Source organism: Aulonocara sp. 'chitande type north' Nkhata Bay, linkage group LG10, assembly GCF_057382095.1.
Source record: "Aulonocara sp. 'chitande type north' Nkhata Bay isolate Kocher_YH1m ecotype deep benthic linkage group LG10, A_spYH_male_GT1.1, whole genome shotgun sequence".
Taxonomy (NCBI): Eukaryota; Metazoa; Chordata; class Actinopteri; order Cichliformes; family Cichlidae; genus Aulonocara; species Aulonocara sp. 'chitande type north' Nkhata Bay.
In genome coordinates, this window is record NC_141353.1 from 24,428,471 (window position 1) to 24,448,988 (window position 20,518).

General features: G+C 39.5%; 1 protein-coding gene across 4 annotated transcripts in view; it reads left to right on the forward strand.

Moving 5' to 3' along the window:
• The first annotated feature begins 272 nt into the window (after positions 1-272).
• The window catches only part of sh3pxd2b (SH3 and PX domains 2B), a 33,340-nt gene continuing 13,094 nt past the window's right edge, over positions 273-20,518 (forward strand). Inside the window, exons 1-4 of one of the 4 annotated variants that reach the window (XM_086309229.1) lie at positions 273-654; positions 3,373-3,453; positions 10,632-10,707; positions 16,759-16,835. In XM_086309229.1, coding sequence (XP_086165355.1) covers positions 583-654; positions 3,373-3,453; positions 10,632-10,707; positions 16,759-16,835 — 306 coding nt within the window. In that variant the 5' untranslated portion in view covers positions 273-582. The remainder of the gene's footprint in view (positions 655-3,372; positions 3,454-10,631; positions 10,708-16,758; positions 16,836-20,518) is intronic. The other 3 variants (XM_086309230.1, XM_086309231.1, XM_086309232.1) reach the window with 3 other exon arrangements.

The following is a 20,518-nucleotide window of genomic DNA, read 5'->3' on the forward strand; positions in this document are numbered from 1 at the left end:
TGGAGAGCGGTTGGTCGCAAAGAAGGCGAACATTCAAAGTTGCGACAGAGAATTGAAATAAATAGAATTCCAATTTAGTGAGAAATGGGCAAAGTTCGCTCTCCTTAAGTGCTCTTGAGCACGCAGTTTTTGAGTGCTGTCATATTGATTAAAGCCTAACATCTAGCTCTAAGTGTGCAGACTGAAGCCCGAGTGTTCCTGCAGACTGTGGTTTTGCTCTGAAGCTGGAGGGTTGGTCCACGAAGCGTCCCAGTTGCTCAAATGGGAGTAGGCGAGCTGGGATAGGCTGGGAGTTTGGTCGGGGCAGTCAGCGGGTCGGGACAAGGCATGAGAAAGGGGGGGGAAAGGAAGAACCGATTATTAACTTCTGGCTTGCGAGAGTCTGAATGTTGGACAGGAAATTTTGACGTGGGCAGCTTTACGGGGAGAAAAAAAGGCGTTTGTTCAGATCGATCCCAGCCATTCGGATGACAAAGAAGCGTCGCAGTGTAAACTTTTTCAGCCGGGTGTGATCGCTCGAAAAAAACCCCGACAGGGATATCTGCTTTTTTTTCAACGGATCCGTAAAAAGAAAGGGACATCATGCCACGGCGCACCGTGCAAGAAGTAACTGTTCAAGATGTCCAGAAGCGGAGGAATCCGAACAAACACTACGTAAGCCTTTTGTGTAATTACCACAACCGTGTGATTTGTTGCGTGAAATGTGCAACAGATCGCGGATATTCCGCAGTCTCCCCCTTTGTCCTGTTGGGAAAAGTAAAAAACAAAGAGAGTGTCAAATTACAGCTGACCAAATCAGCCGAAACGGTCAAGCAGACTTTATTAGAATATGATTTCTGAAAACTTCAGGTCATGCTCAGACTATTTAAATCTGTTGGGATCTTTATTCTTAAGACCAGTAACGACCGACATCAAGATTTACGCTGTTATATTTCAGCAACCTGTACAGTGACCCAAAGTCAAAAGCTCTTGTGTTGTTATCGTTTTTCAGATTGTTTTTGACCTAATAAAATGCTCATTTAAAAAAGACGTGAGGATATCATTAAGAAGCATTCGAGTGGCCGACTCACGTGACCTATGACCCCTTTTCTCAGTGTGCATTTTTTTTAAGTGACTCCCAGAATCACATGCATGTGACCGTAGCCATTGCAGCACCTTACCACTGAAGCCTGCAATGGTGGAAGAGCCCAAGAAACATAATATACAGTCAGCCCAGTCCCCTAACTATCCACACTGGCTAGTTGCCACTGGTAACCAGGAAGTAGGCTATGACTAACATTGTAGGCTATGACAAGTAGGCTATGACTGTGTCAGATATTGTCATTTTTTTTATTACTATTTTTTAAAAATATATATATTTTTAGTTTAGAGAGTTGTGTGTTTCTTTTCCAGTCAACAGTTGGCGAAAGGGAGGGAAAGAAGACGAAGAACTTGGGAATAATTTTCTTTTCTTAATAACCAGACCTTGTGTGGGAGACGAGAATGTCATCAGGACAAAGCCTCTTTTTTTCATAGACAGTAGAGCTTTTATTAGTGACTAGTGAGAGCTAAATGTGGGTGTATTTGCCTGCAATCCTGCACTTAGTATAAAGTCACACATATGACATCACTTGGTGTAGTTGGCCAGAGAAAGAGAGAGAGTCGCAGCCAAGGCCTTAGCAGGTGTTTGTGTTAGTTCCGTGTACATGTTGTGTCACTGTGTGTGTGTGTGTGTGTACTTGTATGCATCCATATGGGTGTGCAAATTTAAACCGGGGGCTGAAGGACCAGCAGACCTTGTACCGCTGTGAGTGTTAGTGGTCAAGGGCGCAGAGTTCTTGTGGTCCTGTGTCTTCTCCATCTGTTCGTTCAGTCTCTGGTGTACTGTTATTTTATGCCTTTTCTCTCTTACACAGATCTCAAGGTTCCGGGAAATTTAAAGTCTCAGGTCTGAACATGTAGCTTGAATAGCAAAAAGCTGCGTAAGGCTTGTCTGCTCACCAGAGTTCAGTATATCCTATAGAATTTCTAACACAAAGCTCTAATTCTTAAGAGATATCTGCAAATATCTAATGGCTGAAGTTTTTTTTTTGAACTTGGAACTTTAATTAGGAGGGTTAGTTATGTTTTTTTTGTATCAGCTCCTGTTTCCTATGAGTTGTTGCAAATTAGTTTGGATAACAAATATTTCTTAATTAGTTTTATCTGCAGCAAGGACACAACAGGATATCTTTGCACTGATTAGTTTTTCTTCTCATTGATGAGTAATTTAATTCTAGTAGTTGGTCAGACAGAACCTGAACTAGTCTTTTTGGGGAATCTTCTTTTGTTTAATGAAGATGGCCTTGCTGCTTGTCTGTATAGCTCCCGTAGTTGATCAGTCCATCGTAATATCGGATTCGAGTCCACCGAAAAAAGAGAATGAGGCCTGAAAGGGTCTGGGATTGGGGCCAGCAGCATTTAGCCAAACACAGCAAGCCGCAAGGGTGTTTCCAATCACCTCCCTGCGTCTCCCCTTTCATTCTTTAAAGAACCAAATCAAAATCTGCTGCTGTCCCCAAACTCTTGACATTATTTAAAGTGCATTATGATTTACTGTTTTAGATATATGTCTGATTGAAGTTGCAGCTGCACCTACACAGTCAACCTCTTTTTATCTAACCTAGTGCTGCCCATGTTAGAAAGGTAGCACAAACTTTGTGGGTTTTTTATGATTATTATTATTATTATTTCACTCTTCTGCATGTATACAATTATGACAAACAATTATGTTTTCTACAGCAGGAAGTGATGTAACTGCACTAGGAAGTGAAATCATCTGATATCCTTGTTCTTTTCATGTGAACGGATGATGACATTGGGGGCTTTTCATTAGCATGACTCCTGACTTCCCGCACTCAAGTCTGTCTTAGCTCCTCCCAGCTATGGCATGTGGTAGATGTGATGGAGGAAAGGAGAAGTTGGTGGTTTCAGGGTGTTTTAAGTGGAGCAATTTGCTCATAATGGATGGAAGTGTGGCATTTAAATGTCACGACACAAGACTGGAGACTTCTGTGTAGGATGCACCTGTGTTTCCTTTTGCAAGGTTTCTCTGAAAGCCTCCTCTTTCTTTATCTCCTTGAGGTGCATTTAAGGGACCGGAGAGCAATTCTTGGGTCGCTGGAGGCAGTGGGATGTGGGGAAGCATATGTTACAGTAATGAAAACCACTCAGTGACAGCTGCGTGATGCTGCCAGAGAAATGGGATGTCTGCTATATGCAGCCCTCTCTAGGATTCATAACACTCCCAAATAATGGTAGTGACTGAAGAGTGATGCCCCAAGGGCTTTAGTTTTTCACAATAATAGCTGTGCATTAGTTTCAATGTTATTTTCCTTTATTTTGCTTTGCCAGGTTTACATCATCAAAGTGTCCTGGAGCGATGGCAGTACAGAAGCCATTTACAGACGCTACAGCAAGTTCTTTGACCTGCAGGTGAGTGAGCCACTAACTGTGTGCGTGTGTGTCGTCATTTTTGAGTTTCTTTTAATAGTTTTAAATGTGTTCTTTCACTTTTGTCGTTTTGGGGGACTTTTTTTTTTGTTTTGTGCTAGCGGACAAGTGCACAGGGCAGGAAAGGCATGGAAGCACTGTCTCAGTCATACAAGACTAGTACTTGTAGCCAGCCTCTCCCTGCTCCACCCTTATAACCCTGGTAATTATATTGTGCGAGACGAGTCGGAAAATTCCAGTGAAGTTAATAGAGGACAGTGATGAATGCGACTGTGGCACTGATGACCACAGAAATGTCTGAATCATTCTCAGACGTCATGGTGATGGTGCACGCTGCACAATGAGGGAGTCTTATTAGTATCCTAGTTTCCTTTTGTCTTTTTGAAGGTAATGGATCTGAGGGAGGTGGTGGTGGTGGTGGGGGGGTGGCGGCCCTGGCTGCATCAGACACCAGAACATGGACTCCAGGAAATTCAGAAAGGCAATTACTTTTAATGAGCATGTAGTCAATTTCGAAAAGGCGTACTGTCGGCCCTAATTGGATTAAATTCCTTTTAATTGATTAAGATGGTCAATGGGTAATGAAGTACAGAACTATAGTGCCTCACTGAGTTTTCTGAGGCTGCGTGTGTAGCATTTAACATATGGATGTGAAGTATTCATTTCATTCATTTGACTTGACCCCTAGTAAAGCTGCTAATAGAACCATTATCCATTAATTTTGTTTAATCCATACCACCTTTCTGTTGTTGACACAGTATAAAAGCATGGATAAATATGAGCATAATATTACAGATAATGTCGAAAGGCTGCTCTTTAAACATCATCTGTATTGTATAAATGACTGTATATATGTTAGTTGCATTACAGTTGTGTAATTGGTCAACTACTACACACAACAGGCAACACTTTATTTATAACTCAGACTGTATCAGATCAGTGTTTTAGAATAAGAGCGTATAAGATGTGTTATACATAACAGATAATGGCTCATCTTTTGTATCTCTGTATGGTTTGGTACTAATATATAAAAGCCACATTAAAGTTTTGGCATTTCTTGGAGACAAGTAGAAAATTGTAATACTCTGAATATCATCAGTGTCACTATAAGTTTTATATGCAAATAAAGAGTCACCAAGTGCAACTGCAATGGGTGATTCCAGCTTTTTAAAGTCACCATGCAGCATTTATTCCAAGTTTTCTTTGACCAAGTTTAAACTGTACATTTTGTCCACAGCTGCATCAGGTTACATGACCTGCTGTCATGCTCCATTTTATTGGGCTGACAGTTTTTTTTATACAAATAAAATAAAAAGAAAAATGAGCTGCAGAATATTTCAATTTCTCTACCATCTGTTATAATTGCATTACTCTTTAATTACACCCCCAAAACACTAGTTGGTGGTGGTATTATTGGGATGCTGTGTGGAGTATCTTAGTGTAATTCTCAGTGTTACAATGCTGACTAAGCTAACCTTGTTGAAGTCGAATAGCTGAAATTACTATAACACAAAAAGAGAGCAGATTTGGAACAAGCTGGGTTTATACATGGTGGCAGTGCTATGAAAACAGCAGATGGTTGCCCCAGCAGATTACTCACTGCTGTGCAAGTGTCAGCATTAGCAACATTAGGAAGCCAATCAGTCCCAGCCCATCACATATTAACATGCATTGTGTTTTAAGGAAGAAAGGTCTCTGTGGGTATTAGTATGCTTTATATTGATTTCCATGATCACACGGTGTCGGTGTATTTGTATCAACTAAAGCAATCACACTAGCTGTTGTCTGCATTGCAGCGTCATGTTGCATAGCTGGAGAGGTGCATGTCAAGCTGCAGGACATGTTAATTAGATTTCCTTGAAATTGAATATATCCAGTGACCAGTTGTGGCTAATCAGCTGGCTTATTCCGATCACTAGCACACTGATACATCCCCCATGTGTCTGATATATTTTTATATTATGTTATCATTTTTCTGTAATCTGTCTAACAGGTTCCTTCATAATGTCTTTCATTATGTGGCTTTGGCTTGTCTTGTAATGCAGATATTAATACATCTCTGGTCATTCCACAGCCTTAGTGTTATGCAGGAAGTGCTAGTCACCACATCCTGTCAACATAACTGCCCTAAGCAGCTGATTCTCTTTCTGCAAACACAGCAGCATGTGCTTTTTGTGTGGCTGGCACAGACTTTGTTGATTTTGCTTCACTAAGGGCTGAAACAAGATATAAAAGCAGTTTTCTCTATTATAAATGTAAGTCTTTTGATGCATGCGCAAAATCAACAATAGCAAGGCTGTTATTTACATATTGAAAATAAAGAACAAATCTTAGGATTAACCATGCAGCAGTAACAAAATAGCAAGTATTTCTTGTTCCTGGCATTCTATCTTTGATCTGACAGATCAATAGCTCATTTCTCTAAGGAAGAGAATAGCTGAGCAAGAGCCAGATGTTCTTGTCACTGAGGATATTTCTGCTACTTTTTTTTTTTTGCACCATCTAGAAATGGAGAATTTTTCTGTTTAATTAACAGCTTTTTTTAATAGATTTTTAACCGTGTTCTCATCAGACAGATTCATCATACTCACAGTTTAAAAAAATCAGCTGGGCTGTGACTTAAGCTATATTTACATTGAAAATTGTTACTCAGAGAAAATTAGAAGCCACAGAAAGCCTTTTTTTTTTTTCACATACAGTAAACATCCTCTGTCTGGGTAACAAACACTGAGCATGTGCAAACAGTTACTCACTGAACAGACAGAGGTGTGCCTCCGACAGGAGAGAAAGGCACTTGTGCTGTTTTTGAGATTTTTTTTCCTCAGAAAAACAAGAGGGTAAAGTTGTTCCAAAAGTTAGTAGTTGGCAGTTGTTCCAGAAGTGAGAGGAAGGCCAGAAACGTCAAAAACATGTTTAAAACTAAAAATTCTGTTTATTCTATTTAAAATCATGAATTGACCTAAATTCAGTCCAATTGTAAGAAGCTTAACATTCAACCACGAAACTTAATGTTTGTGTTCGAGAATGCAAGTAAAGAACTTATAACGCATCTTAATCATAAATAACAATGTGCTTTACGCTTGTTTCTCCGCTTTTTGTAAAACATTACATTTGAAAATGTACAGATAATAACAGTTATTATGTTTTAGCATTAAACAAAACATTAAGCAAAACATCACTTAGAGTGTACTGTCTTGATCTTTGTCAGTTAGTGTGTCTGTGTGTGTCTTTGTGGAAAATATCATCCTGGATACACAATACAGTTTAGGGGCTTTTTTGTCTGTCTGTGGATACGTTTTTGTCAACATGATAGTGTCACAGCCATACAAGACACAATCTTGAAACATGACACATCTGCAGCTGAGCTCATGATCAGAGGGGGTGGGGGCACTGGGCCTGGTGTGAGCCCATCCCATGGTGGCTTCTAGTTTCTCTCTTTCTTTTTTTTTTTTCAGTGCATTCATCCTAGCAGCTTTTCAGTTTGCTTCCATGTCACAAAGAACAGTTTCCATTCTGCACACGTGTCCATCGAGCTCTACAGGCTTCCTGCATTCCCGCTCGCCTTGGATAGTGGATATATTTCTACTTTAAAGCTTAAGGGGGGAAGAAAAAGAAAACATTATTTGCTTATTCAGAGTTGCACAGCTGTCACATATTTTCCATCTGCAGTAATAAACTCAGCTTCTTGAAACGGGGGTTGGGGGGGGGGGGGCAGATTATTTGACTTTGTAATATGAAGTTGCCTCTTGCATTCATTTCACAAAGCAGCAACAATGTGATCATTTCTGTGTACTGTAACTATGGCGATATTTTTAATGTCCTCAACAGTTCATTTGAAAGAAGTAAACTGATGACCTGAGAGAATGAGATGGCTAAAACGAAAGAAGAAAAGTTTCATAAAAATGCTGAACTGAGTGTATCAGGATTATCTTGGGTAGATGAAAATAGACAGTTTTCATGTATATAGTCTATATAATCTTCCGGGATTCAGCTAAATGAATGCTAACAAAGCTATACCAAATGTTATCATATTTGTTAGCTTCATTATGTTCTTGTGCAGATTCATCATTCTTGAGAATGGGAGAGGTTTCTTTAGCAGCATGGCACAGATCTCCAGAAAGTGAAGCTTTGAAATGGGAGCTCTACTCTGAACTTTCACCCCCTGGCTTCTTGTCCACGTTGTTGTCTGCGAAATCACTATCTTTGTTCAGGATTACTCATTTTTGAAAAATGGCCTATTGTTAACTGCTGAAGAGATGACGAGCACAATTGAAACCATTTATTTTTCCCATGTCGTGCATGTTTTCACTTTATGCATTCGAGAAACTGAGGGATCAGAAACCAACAGATCCTCTGAAAATTGGTATTGCTGTAAATTATGAATGTTTATAAGGCATTATCTGAAATTTGTTATAATTTTTTTTTTAAATGAGACACATCATGGTGAACATTGCATTGATACTGCACATACCTTCTATTTTGCCCATTGCCATCTTGATGTTTTTGACAAGCAAGACGAGGATCTGAATGTGAAGCTGCATGTTCATTGAGTCAGTCACAAATGATAGGAAGCAGAAGTTACAATCATCCTTTATATTGCTTATGGCTGAGAGTGCTAACAGTAGCCAGAGCAGGTCTGCTGGGTAAACTAAGCCATCACACATAGTTACCGCATAGTCATTACCCCAAGCATCTTTTTCTGCATTAGAGAACAAGTGTTTATCCGTTGGGATTCTTCATTCTTCATTTGCCAAGTTACTGTGTTAATATGCTTTCGTCTAATTACTTAGTATTAATTAGTCAGTGTTAGAGCTAATTACTATCGCATAATACCGTGGTTAACTTAAATACTTAAAAAAACACCAACAGGTTAAAGAACTCCACAAATGTGAATGGTAACAGTATGTTGCCATGAGAACAGTTTCCCCACAAAGGGTTAAAAAATGGTTTCAGGCTTAATTATGCAGTGAACTGAGTCAGAGAATGTCAGGACTATTGAGACAGGCAAAGAGAGCAACAATTGTTCATGGACCTTTTTCATGCTCAACAGTCTGGAGCTTCTTAGGTCTTTATTTGGTTTTTGATTAAATACTGGTGATGTGGTTTAAAGGGACATAGACAAGACAAATTACAGTCCCTTGAAACATTATGTGACTGTAAATCTGCAAGCAAATGCTGGATGAAATAACAGTGTTTAAAAGATTGCAGGATCATAATAGCCTGGGAATGTAGCATGTAGACAATGTAGAGTTCTGTTCAACTGAGACCTCAGAGCACTTGTGATGCTTGCAGCCGTTACTGGTGTGTTAGTTTACTATTAATATTATTATTATTATTAACAGGGAGTCTGATTTAATAGCTTAAGAGGAAGCCTGTTACACAGTGGTCTGGATCTTGCAAGATATATTGGCATGATTGTCTGATCTGAGGGGTTCGGGTGCAGAATAAGGCATTAAGACTTTGGAGCTACAAAGTGGGGCCATTTCATCTAATGATTTACAAGTAATCAATGAAAACTTAAATGCGTCTGTGTTGTGAATGGGACGGCAGTGTAATTCTGCTAGGACTGGAGTAATGCGTTATCTGTCTTGCTGGCTGCATTTAACTGAAATCCGTTAAATACATCAGTTAGGCACGTATGCAGTGAGTGGCAATAATCAGCAAACAGGAGAAAATGGTGCAGGGTTATGGATAGGATGTTCAAGTATGTCATTGAAGAGTATTGGTCTGACCTTGGAAATATTTCTAATCTGTACCAAAATGAACGTAAGATATGTTGTTTGGAGTCAAAGTGTAGACCAAGAGAGTCAAACTGTATTCAGTGTTTCCATTAAAGAGTTTCTTTACAGAATGTTTGCAGGATTTTTCCTTAAATTGTGGAGAATCATAATATTTTCTAAACACCTTTTATCAGGTGAAGAAGCACATAGATTTGGTTGGGGGTATTTTAGATTTTGAAATGAACTTTTAAGTAAATAAATGAATATATTCATTGTATTCCGAGTGCAGTGGAACAGGCACAGAAATAAAGTGCCTAATGTAGAATTTTGGACTTGCATATGTTTATCTATACAATACTAACACATGACTGAGATAAACTCCATAGCACATAACTGAAAAAACCACATTTTAGAAAGTTAAAACCATATGCAGCTTTCCTCTCCTCTGCCTTAGCCTGTCATCCTCACCCCTGTCGAGGATGGATATTTGATGTTGAGTGCATGATGTAAATGGTATGTTGAAGAGATGACTTGACTCGCTCCATATGCCTTTTCTTGTTTGACTGCCTCTGATTACAGAGCAGATACAAGTCTTAGAGTAGACACAGGGACTGGGGCGTGTCTGCACTCGCAGTCAGACACATGGGAACAATTACAGTGTGTGGGGTACTGGCTCCTCTCTGTTTCTCTGTCTCCTTCCCTCACTCTGTCTCTTTTGTCTATGTCAGGCCATCTTTTTGTTTATACAATCCTACTCAAGGTGGTACTGATTCACCGACTAAGCATCTGACTATTTGTCTTGTGATGCATTTCAAGAAAGTACGGAACTCCAGTAACTTGCTTGACTCATGTTCTCTTACTATTCCTGCTTTTGTAGATGAAAGGGATCATTTTTCGGTTCCTTTTATTCGTTTTCATCATATAAAATACAGATTTAGCTTTATTGAGTAAATTAGTTAAATTGCTGTAGCACAGTATTTTGATTTGTAATTAAGCTTGTATTTTATGAACCAGTTTTTGGACTGACCTTCTTGTGATTTCAGGTTTTAACTTAAGGAGAAAAAAAAGCTATAAGAATAGGCTGAGTTTCAGTAAGGTAAATATAAGACTGTTGAACTTCTTCGCTGCCACTGCTTTCTAGCCTTTTAAAAATCATGGCAAAGGAAATGTTCCACTATGTCAGCGGTGGTGCTCCTTAGCTACAGCTACAGCAACATGTGAAGTAGAGGGGGGAAAACCATACCATCTGCTCAGTACATTTATAATTATTGGCAGATCTGCATTTATTGGCCAAATTCCTTGTTGGAACTGCTGATTTGTTAAAAAAAAAAATCATCAGTTTCTCTTAACCACCCTCAGCTGTCCTGTGTATGTATCCTGCGTGTGTGAGAATGTAAAAACCTTACATGCTAATAACTTTGATTAATCATCGCGTTTCAGATGGAATTGCTGGACAAATTCCCAGTGGAGGGAGGCCAGAAAGACCCTAAGCGCCGGATCATTCCATTCCTGCCAGGTAAGAGTTGAACACACAGTCCCTCAACGACCAATCACAGAAAAAAAAGAAGTGGCACATAACTGGGCATTATTAGGAATAAATGGAGAATACACCATTTTTACAGGCCATCCCAATTAAACTTACCTGATTTAAATTTGTCTAATCTTCCCTTCAAGGCTGTCTTCTGAAGGCCTTGTGATCCACTTCTAGTGCTATTTTTAGAGTCCTTCCTGAAAATCCCATCATGACCACTTATTTTGGGTGCTCTGTGACTTCGTCATGGACCTCAAATGTGTGCAGACAGCAAAAATTTACTTTCATTCAGCAGTTTTCAGTTGAAAGGCCCACGTTTCCCAAACCACAGTGTATCAGGAAACCAGGGTCATGCTCATCATTTTGTTTGACATTCACTGGTTGTGCAGCGTGAATTTGTCCCTTTGTGTCGAGCTCTACTTCAATGTCCCGAGGCGTCCTTAGTCCATTAGTTTTCCATTTATGTCCTGACGAGTCTGGTCACGCAAACCTGTGTCAGTTCCTACCAGCCCTACTCAACCAGATTTGCTTCCCTGTCACTTTCTCCATAAAATCAAAATCACATTTAAGGATCGCTGTCTTGACATACTGACAGAGATTCAGCATGCAACACAGAGGTAAAGTGCAAAGGCACAGAATGAGATGTCCATAAAGTGATTGAGGGAAAAATCGGCCAGAATTAAATCAGCAAAGTTTAGATTTTTAAGGGCTGATTCACACAGAGCGATTTAACCACAGCTCATGTGCTTATAATACGGAAAGGTTTTTGAACTCCTGTGTCGTGTCCTTGCTGCAGTGTCACGTCCTTGTATTATGTGTGCTCCCTTTGATCCTTCAACCAAACACACTGGGCAGCAATGACTTACTGATGATGACCTTTAAATGAACTGGAGGAAAGCCGAGTTAATCTTTTACACGTGCGCTTAGAAACCAACTAGAACAACCTGAAGCAAAGGTGTTGGGCATAAGCATATTGTTTCTGCCACTAAGCAAGAATATTTTAATGCATGTACTTTTTAAGCATTGGACTAAACCACATTATCTCAGCAAATGGCCTAAAGACACATTATACCATCTATGTGAATCAGTGCTGGAGCCTTTTAGAGAAACAGACTATTTGCCAGTGTTGCATGTATTTTTAACAGAAATCTGAATGTTATACTCCATATTCATTATGATAATCCCAACTCAGCTCCATCATTCTCCTGGCTGAATCATCATTGAGAGAACTGGCTAAAATATCTTCTTTTTAGTTTTCACTATTTTTTTTTTCTCAAATACAAATGGCAACAAAGTTTGTTTTGAAAAAGGGGCTTTGGGTGTACTTGACCAACTTTTGAGATCCTGCTGAAAGTAATCCTTTATGAAAGGAAGAAAATCCTTAATGTCAACCCCACCCACATCTCCCCCACCAGGCTTGGGATGTGTGGGGGTTAGGGTTTTTTTTTTTTTTTCTTTAAATGCCCATGCAAGTCTGGAACTCATTGAGAGAATGCTCATACAAAAACACACACGCATTCACCCCGTTTGATGAAATCTAAGTAGGAAAGGAAGGAGAGGGAGATTTATTTTTTTTTTAAAGATTGCTTTTCATACCATCCTTTTTACATCTAAGCACTGCATACTGATGCATTAAACATCTACATTGAACTCTGAGCGTGTGCTTCCTGTTTTTATTGCCTGAATAAATTTAGTGCCACTGAGGATGGCACTAAAGTGCTGCTTCTTTGGTGCTGCTAAGGCACCACAAGTAAAGGTCTGATTGGACTCATGGACATTTGCATGGGACGTCCTCTAGGAATGCTGCTGTGAAGCTGTTTGCATGCTATATGAAGGTTTTTATCCTGAGTGGCTGAATACATGGAGATTCAAATGAAGGCCCATTACTAGCATCAGATCGGACCTCTGTCTGAGAGGGATCCCAAGCAAACAGTCTTCTGAACTGCACAGTATTCATTGACAGCCAAGGGGAAATAAACCCTAAAACATTCACTTACAAAGCAAAAGTCTGGAAAAAAGACGGGGGCCAATCTCACAAGGTACGGAAGTGGTTTTCCCTTTCTGGTTTGGTTTGTTCAAGGCCCCAAGTTGTTTTTACTCCTTGGTATCTCTGCATCAGCAAAGTGGTTTGTCAGTAAGAGTACACACTGTAGAACTTGTGCTTTCTTCTCTTTGACAAGCATTGACAGCATTTTTACTCTGAGGTCAGATTTTGGCCTTTGGAAGGAATATGTTAGAAGTCCAATAAATACATAACTTTATGTATTTTTCATTTACGAAGTCAACTCTTTATCTTTAGATAGATGGTGCCATCTTGGTTTTGTAGATTGATTAATAAATGACATAAAGATAAAATGATACATTTGATGTGTTAATCCCACCATTCAGAGTCAGGTTGAAAAATAGTGAAAATAGTGAAAACCTGTGGAGGAATGTGCACCTGTGTAGTAATTACAACATAGGCGCAAATCAGTATTTCTTCTTATACTCCGTACACGCCTAGACGTTGTGTTATTTAAAACCTTAGTGGCCAAGTCATTTTGTACAAGCCCGATTGAATTACAAAACAAAAATAAGTCACAGAAATATCCTCAGTTTTCTTAGCAACTAAAGTGATATAAGCCATGTCCAAGCAAAGTCCAGAAAATTTCCATGTAGTATGAAAACACGTGGATTTAGAACATTTTCTTTCACGCCGTTGGTGTGCATAGGTAGAGAATAGTATTTATTTTTTAAAAATTAAAAATATATGCCTTTTTGCTGCTTACTTAATTTATTTTTTCCTCAAGACCGACCCTATTTTTACTAAGTCCCGACTGTAAAGTCAAGTAAAATCCGAATACGGTCTCGAGTACACAGTTTTGTCACAAGATCCCAAGTCCTTTTGTGTTTTGTGAAAGTATAAGCAGCTCAAAATCTCCCCAAAAAGGCTAATTGGGTTGGTGAATGTAGTCATTAAGATGTGAGGGATTCTGAGAACAGCTTTCTTTGGGTGAGGTAACAATAACCTCTCTATGTATGGCCATCTTAGCCTGCCTTTTTTCTCCATCTAGTTTGCTCAGTTTTCCCAGGAAACAAAAGCTGTTTGATACTTTTGGTCACTACTGACTCTGAGATTTGCCAAAATGTCCACCGTGCCTCAGCCATGGCTCCAGGGTAGCAGCATTCCACCCTGCCCAAATAAGCCCTTTTCATCGGCTGCATCCATGAGCTGCCGTGCATACAAAGTAGGCAGTGTTGAGTCAGTGCTTCTCTCCTGACCCCAGAGAGCTTTGGAAAACCTTCAAGAACACTTTCTTCTTGAGGAGTGATGAGGGGAGGAGAAGAAGAAAGAGACAGAAATAGAGAAGGAGAAGTGTGTCTGAGGGTTGACTTTCAAATCTCTTTAGTTTTTCAGTGCTGTCCCGACAGCGTCCCCTCGACTGCTCTGGCAAGAGCTTGCCAATGCCATAGAGATTCAGAATGTCTTCTCTAATTCTTCTTCTAGTTAATCTCACTTGTAACAGTCTCCCTTATGTAGTATGATCTTGTTGTCCTTTGCAGTGTGGTAAAATATTAAAGTCTACTGTTAATCAGACCACGCTCGTTGACACTAGATTTCATGTCTTTATTTATTGTTGCAATGCATTTATCTGCAGTATGGGAAACAGTAGTAGCATAATAGTTAACAACCTTGGTAAACAAACATTATGGATGCATTGCTTATTGTACACATTTTTAAACTCTGCCCAAACACTGAACCTGTGGGATTCACCGAGAGAGATGAACACACCATTTTTAATGTAGACTAAAACTTACAACTGACCGTTGGCATTACAGCAAAAAAATTGCCAAAGTTACTATGCTGTGGCTATCTATTAATTATGTACAGCTTCCATACTGTCCTCATGGGCATGAATGTCGTGACAAATTTAGGATTTTTAATGAATTCTCTGAACTGTTCTTTCTTCAGAGTGGAATGATTTTACAACAAAAATTGGGTGGACAAGCTTGTGTTTATTTTGGACTTTCTCTAATCCACACAGGGTCAGAAAGAAACGTATATGCTCAAATATATACATACATTCACTTAAATCTTTTTAAAAAGTGGTACTATTCTACAATGTCTTTTAACTTGACTAGATCAACTAATTGTTAGTGATCTTGACTGACTATAGCTTGTAGCTTGTCTATGCCAACATAAAAAGGATTTGTTTGGCAGCACTCATTGGATTGACCAATGCTCACTACAATGGGGAAAGTCCAAGGAACTCTGTGAAGATCTAAGAAGAAATTGGAAAGTTCTAAACAACTGCGGATTCCAAGATCATCAGTCAAATCATTCAAACAATTATACATAAATACAAGGTATTTGGATATACAGTATTACCACTTTGCCAGGGTTGGGAAGGAGACCCAGGCTGTCTCTGATGAGAGGAAATTGGTTGGGATGTTTCAGAACAACTGAGGAACCACCAAGACTCAAGCCTGTTATGAACAAGAAACTGTTGGACAACCAATTTTCAATGAAATTCAAATTCACTGACAGAGGCGAGGCTGCCGGACACTGGCGCCACCGGGCCCTCTGACCACCACCAGTAGGCAACAGGTGAAGTGTCTTGCCCAAGGACACATCTGGTAATCATACCAAATCACAACAACAGTCGCCTAAAGACGCTTTAAATTGTAAGGTAAAGTTAAAGTAAAGAGCCTACAATCATACAGAGAAAACCCCAACAATCAGACGAACCCCCCTTTACTTATTATTCCCTGATGGTTAAATTAATATCCACACAAATCAATTTTCCTTTTAACTGACATCATCCGCAGGTTGTTTTTTTTGTTTTTTTTTATATTATAGTAAGCTTCACTGTCTTACTTTTGAGCTTCCTTTTATTGTGTTATTTATACAATATCCTGGGGGGGTTTCCCATTTGTTTTGTCTACCACCTGAGTCAGCTTGTAGGTTGTAGTGAGAGCAGGGATAGTTTGGTAGGGTGTGGAGGTTGTTTCTTTGAACGTTGGGTGTTGGTAGTTTTCTGTAAAATGTGCAAGATCTACTTTTTGTTTGGTGTGAAGTCACCACAAATATCTACTCCAGTCAGCAGTATACACTTGTACAACCTTTTATACTTCTGTCTCACCTTGGCCCTTCCTTTCATTATTACTTCTTTTCTTGAATGCTTCAGATTCACAGAACAAAGAGAAAAGTATTAGCATAAACAGTTTTAAGCTGCGTGGGTTAAAGAAGCAGCCACTTTTTTTTGTAACAATAGAGCTTTTATATATGGATGGATGGATGATGTGTCAGCAAGTCTGTTTCAAAAGCAAACACCAGGACTCCTTGATGGCGGTAATATTGTAATCTGTCACCTGCATTTAGGATCTCATTACATACACAACCTTTTGCCCTGCTATACTGTATTTTTTAATTAATATGTCTCAGTGTGTCTATTGTCAAATGAGAACGAAGAAAATATTCACTCTTAAGTTTTTCACATGCCTTTGAATAGAAAAGAGGGCTATTTGTAGCCCTTTCTTGTTATTGTTATGGTGAACTAGCTTGCCCGTGCCTGTGGTAATGCGTGCCTAGCGATAAGAATAAGGGAGCAGTGTTTAAACTGTCAAACGGGCACTCTTTGCCTGTCCTAAATCATTTATTAACTTGGAAAGGCCAGCTATTCACCCACCTCCTTAGCCTCCTCATTGTGCTGTCACTGTTATTGATGATGCGACTGTGTTGTGTCTGCATGCTAATTCACTAACTACATTTTGGGAAAAGCCACGGTTTTCACTGTCCTTCAGTCTACCTGCAAGTTTTTCTTTTAAGTCACTACTTAAAGAAATCAATCAAGGTTTTGTTTGGGTGGGGGTTTTTTTTTGTTTTTGTTTGTTTCGTTTTTCAATATAGCTTTGTGTATTTTATATGAACACTTGCTGTGGAAAAGATTAGAATTATTATTTTTTTCTAAGGTATATGCACATGTTAACTTGACGTATGTAAAGGTAGGTTGCAGTATTTAAGTTCCTAAATCTGATTTTCCTTGTTTGTTCCAGGAAAGATTCTGTTTAGGAGGAGCCACATCAGGGATGTGGCAATGAAAAGGCTAAGACCTATTAATGAATACTGCAGGGTGAGTATTCGTTATGCAATTCTCTACTTATGCTAAGCATCAACATATATACGTTATAAAATGCATTTGTCAAGAGAAAAGAAACCACAATCTGTGTACATTACATCACAGCTAGCTGGGTTCCCCCCCCCGTTTTTTTTTTCCCATCACATTCAGGCCCATTTTTAGTCGTCCAAACACATGCTTATATTAAGTAAAGTCAAGCTTGTAGTCAAACTACAGCATTTGCATAACAGAAAGATTTATACGTTCACTTTGTTGCAGCTTTATGAATAATGCTGCTGCCCTTGCGATCTAAATTGGCACTGTGCGGTGTGTGGCATGCTAAACATCCCGGAGCAAGTCTTTGTGACCGCAGGCATCCACTCTGCCGATGTGTTCTAAAAGGTCCCCAGGTGCTCTGTTGTAGACTCTGACCTTCCTGCAAAAAGAAACACGCCAAAGGAGAATTTTTCTCAAGGGATAGATGTGTATAAGGGGGGAAAAAAGTTTCTATGTAGCTAAATGAGAAGAGAATGTTGTTACACCACACAAAATGTAGGCCTTATGACCCCCTAGAGCAAGACAATTGATGAATGTTGCCAGGGTGCAAGCATGCTGTAATGTATGTGTGTGTGTGTGTGTGTGTGTGTGTGTGTGTGTGTGTGTGTGTGTGGTGTCTGTTTTGTCATTTTGAAATACCGCAGCTCATTCCATAAGTGAAAAAAAGGATGATGCAAAACTTGTGCCTTGTCCAACCCATTACATTGCTTTTTACCAGAGAGATTATTATTCACTTAACCTCAAGAAAAGGAAAATCATGCAACTCTATATTCTCAAGCTCCACTGCAGATGAGGTTAAACCGTATAACTGCCAACAGCTAGCAAGTAATTGCTTCATTTCAACAGGAACGCAACCACCACAGCCTATATAAAATAATCATGATTGATGCTCATCTTTTTAGCCTCTGAAGTAAAGTCGAATAGCAGTTTAAAGATTTTCATCTTTCTCAGTGAGGTGCTTTTTTATGGATACATATCTACAAGGCAGATATCTTCTGGAGTTGTGGTGGTTGCCACAGGCAAAGCATTTTCCCGTTGCTGAGCTAGCTCCAGTCAGCATATCCACACAACCACGGGCTATGTTTTTGTTAAATTTTACAGGCGTGACTTGGGGCTTTAAAACATGCACAAACATTTCCTTATGTCTCTCTCTACGAAGGAAACTTTGCTTCTGACTTAGCCTGTACTCGCGCTTTTACGATTTTCAGCTGCCTTATATTTTAATTGCTTTACTTCTCTTACTCCATCAAGACCCTTGTGAAACCATTACGGGAAAAAAATTGCTTCCTAAGGTGGAACTGACTGGTCACTTCTTCACCAGTAAAAACGGCAATTCTTCAGGCCTGAGAGTAAAGCTTTTATGTATGATGAACAATGCAGAGGACCGAAGGGGCTCTGTGTCATCAGGGGTTAAAGGAATGTGCAGCTGGTAGGCAACATCTTTAACCACTTATGTGAACAATAAAGGTAGGGGAGGAAAGGGTAGAGTTGCTGGTTCATGTCTGAGGGTGTGGGTGTTTTATGGGAACGGCTGAGACAATTTCAGTGGAATTGCCACAGTCAAATTTGAAGTTGTGCAAATGTATGAAAAGCCATAAAATATACCTGCTTAGCATTATTGGTTTAAGGATGCCTGCCTTTAAAATGTTTCAGTGCATATAAGCTTTGCTAAAGTTATGTTTAAAGACAGAAGGGAAGCAGAGTGAGACTTAATGTGGTCCAGGAGTGACTGTGGCTCAGGAGGTAGAGAAGGGCATCTACTAACTGGAAGGTTGATGGTCCAATCCCCAGCTGCTCCAGTCTGTATGCCCAAAGGGTCCTTGGGTAATTGCTCTTGATGCGTTCATCAGAGTGTGAATGTTAGCAACACTGACTTGCAGTGAAAAGCACTAAATAAGAGTCAGTCCCTTTACCATATTGCTTTTAAATTCAAGCAATATGGTATCTGTGTCCAACACATTTGTTAGTGATTTAAAACATCCATCAGTCCTTTGGCAGTATCATACATGTCAGAGCTAAGCACTGCCAGCGAAGAAGTTATCGCAGTAGCGGTAAAAACAAGTCAAAACTTTACTGGAGGATCAAAAATGGCATTTCATCCACCCCCACATGTAGTCAGATTGACAAGGTACAACTTTGTTGTTCTTACAGAAGAGCTGAGTCATCTCTTCTGTTGTACAGCTGAGGCTTTGTACTGACTCATTTCAAATTTCCCTGGTTATGAAACCTTGTTTTTCATATTGGGAAGCAAAGTTGGATGAAAGGTTGGATTAAAAAAATAGAAAAAAAGAGATCACTGGGAAGGTCAAATAGCTGATAAAAAACAATCACATAAAACGTCTCTTTAGAGATTTATTTAGACCTCGCTTATACTGTGGAACAGTACAAAAATCACTTATGCAGATAACATGAGCATCAAGATTTTTTTTTAACATATGGCTAAGATGCCCTTTATTCTAATTAAACATTCACTATATGTATGTACATGTGAGAGCATACTATACACTGACCCACACTGCCACAGTGTATTGTACCTTCTGAGAGGTTGGTCTTGCATTTCCATTATATATTTTTCCTTGGAGAATACACACAAACACGCACAGACAGACACACACACGCGTGCAATTACGTTAATGCTGCCTTCTATAAAGAACACCCATAAAGTCCATTTGCCGTAATGTACCCTGAGCCTCCCTCTTGTCTCCTCCCTGGGGAGAATTGTAATGAGCGGTCAAGCCACATGCTCACACGTGGATGGAAATAAATCTAAGGATTGCATCCTCTGCAGCAGGCAGAGATTTTGCACTCTGACCTCAGTTACGGCTCAACATCCTGGGCTGCATGACTAAACGTTGTGTGGGTCCTCTGAAAGTCTTAACAACACAAGATTTTTTTTGAAGCCTAATAGTTTCGAAGCCTAATATTTACCATGAATCAGCAAACAGGAATGAGGACACAAATCTCATCTTTTCTTTAACACAAACATATGACAAGGAAAACATAGTGCATGGGACAAGGACACTCTGGTTACGTCTTTGGCTTCCATTCCACATCCGTCAGTCCTGACGTTACATCAGCACGTGTCAGAGAGTCCAGGAGCTAGGCTGTGCTTCCTGGAAGGACAAAGCTGAAACACTTAGGAGTATTAAAATTAGAGGTAGAGACCAGAAGAGGAATCTTGATGGGTAGCACTGAGCTGATCTTGCCAGCAAATGGAGGAGTTGCATATTTTCTTCATAGCTAAGAGGGATAGTCTCCACAAGGTCATTGATGGGAGTTGTTTTTTTTCTTCTGGTTTGCCACATCAAGCTGGTGAGGTGATTATTCGTTCTCCTGCTCCCCCTTTAGAGGGTTGATTGAGAGCAAGTGGAAAACAGCCAGATAAAAAAATTAATAGCTGCGCATGAGTAATGACTAATAAAGAAAACTGAATGTGGATGTTTGTCTTTTATCTGTTGTCAGGACTCATCTCTCTGCTGCCGGTGATCCTAAAAAGAGGAATAAAGATTTTACCAAAAAATAAAGAATGGAAGATTGTGATTTTGGGATTTTTTTAATACAGCTTTTGTTCTTTCTATTGGAAACCAAGCGTTGCAGGGTAAAATAAGTATGAGAACAGACATAAAAACTTGAGGCCAGGT